This window comes from Primulina huaijiensis, chromosome 18, assembly GCF_012295235.1.
Source record: "Primulina huaijiensis isolate GDHJ02 chromosome 18, ASM1229523v2, whole genome shotgun sequence".
NCBI lineage: Eukaryota > Viridiplantae > Streptophyta > Magnoliopsida > Lamiales > Gesneriaceae > Primulina > Primulina huaijiensis.
Genome location: NC_133323.1, coordinates 867109 through 870810, shown reverse-complemented (window position 1 = coordinate 870810; position 3702 = coordinate 867109). Strand labels below are relative to the sequence as shown.

General features: G+C 35.8%; 1 protein-coding gene across 2 annotated transcripts; it reads right to left on the bottom strand.

Annotated features, from left to right (window-relative positions):
• Positions 1 to 778: 778 nt before the first annotated feature.
• LOC140965177 (BTB/POZ domain-containing protein SR1IP1-like) lies at positions 779 to 3457 on the bottom strand. Of its 2 annotated transcripts, none has more exons than XM_073425272.1 (5): positions 3372 to 3457; positions 3195 to 3264; positions 2521 to 3111; positions 1900 to 2439; positions 779 to 1503 (listed from the first exon to the last, which is right to left on the bottom strand). In XM_073425272.1, exons 1-5 carry the CDS (start codon positions 3389 to 3391, stop codon positions 982 to 984), a joined length of 1743 nt encoding a protein of 580 aa, XP_073281373.1. In that variant the 5' UTR covers positions 3392 to 3457; the 3' UTR covers positions 779 to 981. The 2 variants fall into 2 exon arrangements, with proteins under 2 accessions (XP_073281373.1, XP_073281374.1); XM_073425273.1 differs by having other exon boundaries at positions 3379 to 3451.
• Positions 3458 to 3702: the final 245 nt, after the last annotated feature.

The window sequence follows — 3702 nt, the reverse complement described above, 5'->3', positions numbered from 1 at the left end:
ATTTCTAATTCTTATTATATTTTTAATATATTACTTTAAAATTTTAATATAAAAATTACCTATGGCTTTTAATATATACATTATAGTTTCTATTTTTTAATATGGAATTTTACCTAAAAAAATTAAGATATATCGGTACAAAATATTTAAGAAAAAAATAATCAAAATTCCACCTATCTCACCAATATTTTCTGAAAAGCCGGTGTAGAAAAATCAACAAATTTAATTATTGTAAACTTTCTAATTTTCGCGTATGTAGGATATTGTATTCAATTATTTTTATTTGAAATTTATTCCGAAATTTTTTTAATAGAAAATGAAACCGTAGGCTTTTTTTGTTCTCTAAGAATTGGCAAAGCAACATAAAACTACTATTACAAGTTTACAACATGAAAATCTATCTAGCAATATGGAAAGAAACTAAAGTTTATTTTCAAAAATACTCCTGTGGATTGTAATTTTCAAGATTTCAGTAATTGAGTTTCTCTTTACAACCCACTGTTTTTCATCTTAAAGTCCTCGTATATTTTCTCCAATGAATTTTTACTAATAAAATCTATCTAGCAATAGGCATTGTTTTGGCGAGTATATTGTTATTTTAAATTTTTTTATAAAGACAAAGTAATAATTAAATATTTGCTATATCGAATGATACTTTTTTTTTTTTGGGTTTTTCATTTAAAAAAGAGACTTAAAAACATGCAATACGTGCAACCAGATACTAGTTATATTTATACATCAGAATTGCTCACCAAGAAAAAACACAAACAGTTGTCGATAAATCAATCAATGAAAATATTTTAATCAGACATGTTTTACACAAATCAATTTAGATGTGCTCGCCTCTACGCTACTATTTTATACAAATATCACTCAGAAAATGGATTCAATCCATGTCCTCTCCACAAGTTCAAAGCCACAAGCATTCAGAAAACAAAAACACACATAGTTCCTTCACTTACTATGGTAAAATTCAAAGTTTCAAGATATCGAGTGGCGCCTGTCTCTGCTCGATTTCGTCCTGATTTTCGGACTTTGCATGTTTCCAATATCAGCACGAATAAATCTGCTAAGTTTTCTTGACACCGAACTTATGAATGATTTCCGGGACTCATGTGTTTTCTGTGTAGTCGAAGTTGTGCGAGAGATTGCTAATGGACTAGCAGGAACAGACAATGTAGTTGAAGATTTCTCGAAGTCTTCCAATCTCATTTTCATCTTCGCCAACTCGAGTTTCAGGCCTTGATTTTCCCGCTGGAGATTCGACATCGAAGAATCATCTGGAACAGGGTTAAGGTCTGTGGAGTAAGAATTCTGGGTGTTGGTGCTGCCATCCATGACTTCTTTGAGCCGTTGTTGCTCGTAGTAAAGGACTTGGACTACAGTTTGAACCGGGAGCCTATCGTTTTTAGCTGCATGTTCGCAAGCTTCGCGAGATAGCTTTTGACAATCCATTGAACTGCATATTCTCTTTTTGTCAACGTCACTTAACGAGGGGTGCGCCTGGAAATTACAACGAAACAACACAGATGAAGCTGATGCCACAACAAAGTATGTTTGCCTAGAAAAACGGTGTAAGAGTCTTGTAGTTCTATTTATTCGGGTATGAATTCAAGTCGGAGCTAGTTAGGACCCAGTCATCGCAAAGCCTCTGCCCAAACAATGTATAGTTTTATAATTTGACATGTCCTCCCGTGTGAAACCAGCCGAGACCTAGAAGATGTTATCAATGTTGTTTGGCAACAGATGTTAAAAATTAACTTAATCAAATATGAAAGTGAATTGCGCCTGAACTTGTGGCCCTCAGTTTCTAATGTCATGTTAGATAGATTGAACTCTGAGATAAATGTTAACTGACAAATTTTATGATTGTGCCAGATTTATAAAGAACGTGCAAACCTTCAAGTAAATGTCTATGGCTCTATACATTCCATCATCTGTGATTCTGGTTTGTCCAGGAATAAGTTCGGAAAGATTGATGAACTTGGCAACCGATAAATTGCGGTCACATGCTATTTCTTGAAGGTAATTCTCCATTAATCTTGCAACCATTTCCTTCTCATGCGACGAAGGGGAAATATAATCTTTATCTTCAATACAAACCTCTCTGTTTTCCTCTGCTTCACAGCAGAAAAAATTCATCATGACCCGCTGCACAGTCTCAATATCGAACAACGTTTCCCCTGCGATATAATAAGAAGGAATCAATAGGTCATCTATCTCAGCTTTTCCGAGTTGTGAAGCCATTCTCTTCTCCAAATCAAGCCTGCAAGCCACCGTTGTTTCTAAATATATCGCAGCACGAAGAAGCATAGAAATGAAGCTAACAGAAATTACATCTTTCTCTCTTGGAAGAAGGCCGACTATGGTTTCTAAAACGACCCTTTTCTCGTGTTCTTGTTTTACGTCACTATTCTTCCTATCTTTGGAATATATCTCCTGAAATTTCAAGAAAAAAATGGTCACACTTGTGATTCATTAAGCATAACATACAATTCAATTTACGGAACAAGACCTCACCAAATCTCGAAGGGATTTCTGCACATACAGCATTAGTATCGCGCCCAGAGCAAGTTTGTTGAATCCCCTGGCCACCATGGCAACAAGGACCCGTTGAAAAAGGTCGATTCGCAGAACGATCAAATCCTCAGCCCACCAATCAAGAACAGGTTTCGAGTCATCCAAACCGTTTTCGGCTCTAAAATTTTCAACAAACTGGCCATCTTTACAGGCTGCAAAAGCTATCGTATCTATGCATCTGTTCACTAATTTAACTTCCTCTGCCATAGGCAAAAGCGTCTCGCAAGAATATAAAATGTACACCGCTCCAGCAAGACTCGTGAGCGCGACCTCATTCACATACGCTTCGGTCCGGCCTACTAAATTCCCTACCGCGTAATCTTCTGTCATCTCAAGAAACTCAGCCACGCATCTCAGCGCGGCGATGTTAGCTGTGTTGATTTCGAAGTTTATTCCGTAACAAAACTTCGCGGCAAATTCGAATCCATCGGCTCCACCTGGAATATCAGGGATTTCGATTACCGAAAGGTCCGCATCCGTGGATTCTGAAGCTAGCTGCCTTATGTATCCACATTTTGAGACCAAAGGGAACTATAAAATAAATCAAGAAAATTTAGCTTTCACCATTATCATTATATATTTAATTTGGATATACACAAAATATTTGATTCTACCATATGCAATGAAAAGGAAGTTCCTGCAACAATAACAGTAACATCGCTGGGAATTTCCTGGGAAAAGATCCTGTTTAACATGAAAAAATAAGAAGTTTTTTAACACAAAATCTTCTTCTATCCAGAAATTAAGAACATTTATCCGATGTTGGAACGAAGAAAAGGATAACTAGTTACCATTCACCTGTCCTCTTCATGGTAGAAGAAAGAAGATCCTTTTTATGGCAGATGTACTTTCGGTCTGCCACTGTCAAGACTCGAGAATCTCCANTTTCATGAATAACCCAAATAAGAGATCCGTCTCACAAAATACGACTTGTGAGATCGTCTCACACAAGTTTTTGTTATCATGTCCAATAAATTATGGACATCTCATCCATGATCACAAATAATTTATTCTCCATGTCATTCTTTCGTTTAAAAAAGAAAGATACGCACATTAAATTAATCAAGTGGGAAAATTAAAATTGTCATTAAGGATATTTAAGAAACATGTTTTTAGTATAAT

Bases quoted from the DNA above. Each gene is read 5' to 3' on its own strand.
- LOC140965177 (XM_073425272.1), bottom strand. From the start codon at position 3,391: ATGAAGAGGACAGGTGAATG. The intron at 3,112-3,194 runs GTAGAATCAAAT...TTTATTTTATAG, and splicing joins CTTCCTTTTCATTGCATATG to TTCCCTTTGGTCTCAAAATG. The intron at 2,440-2,520 runs GTGAGGTCTTGT...TTGAAATTTCAG, and splicing joins AGAAATCCCTTCGAGATTTG to GAGATATATTCCAAAGATAG.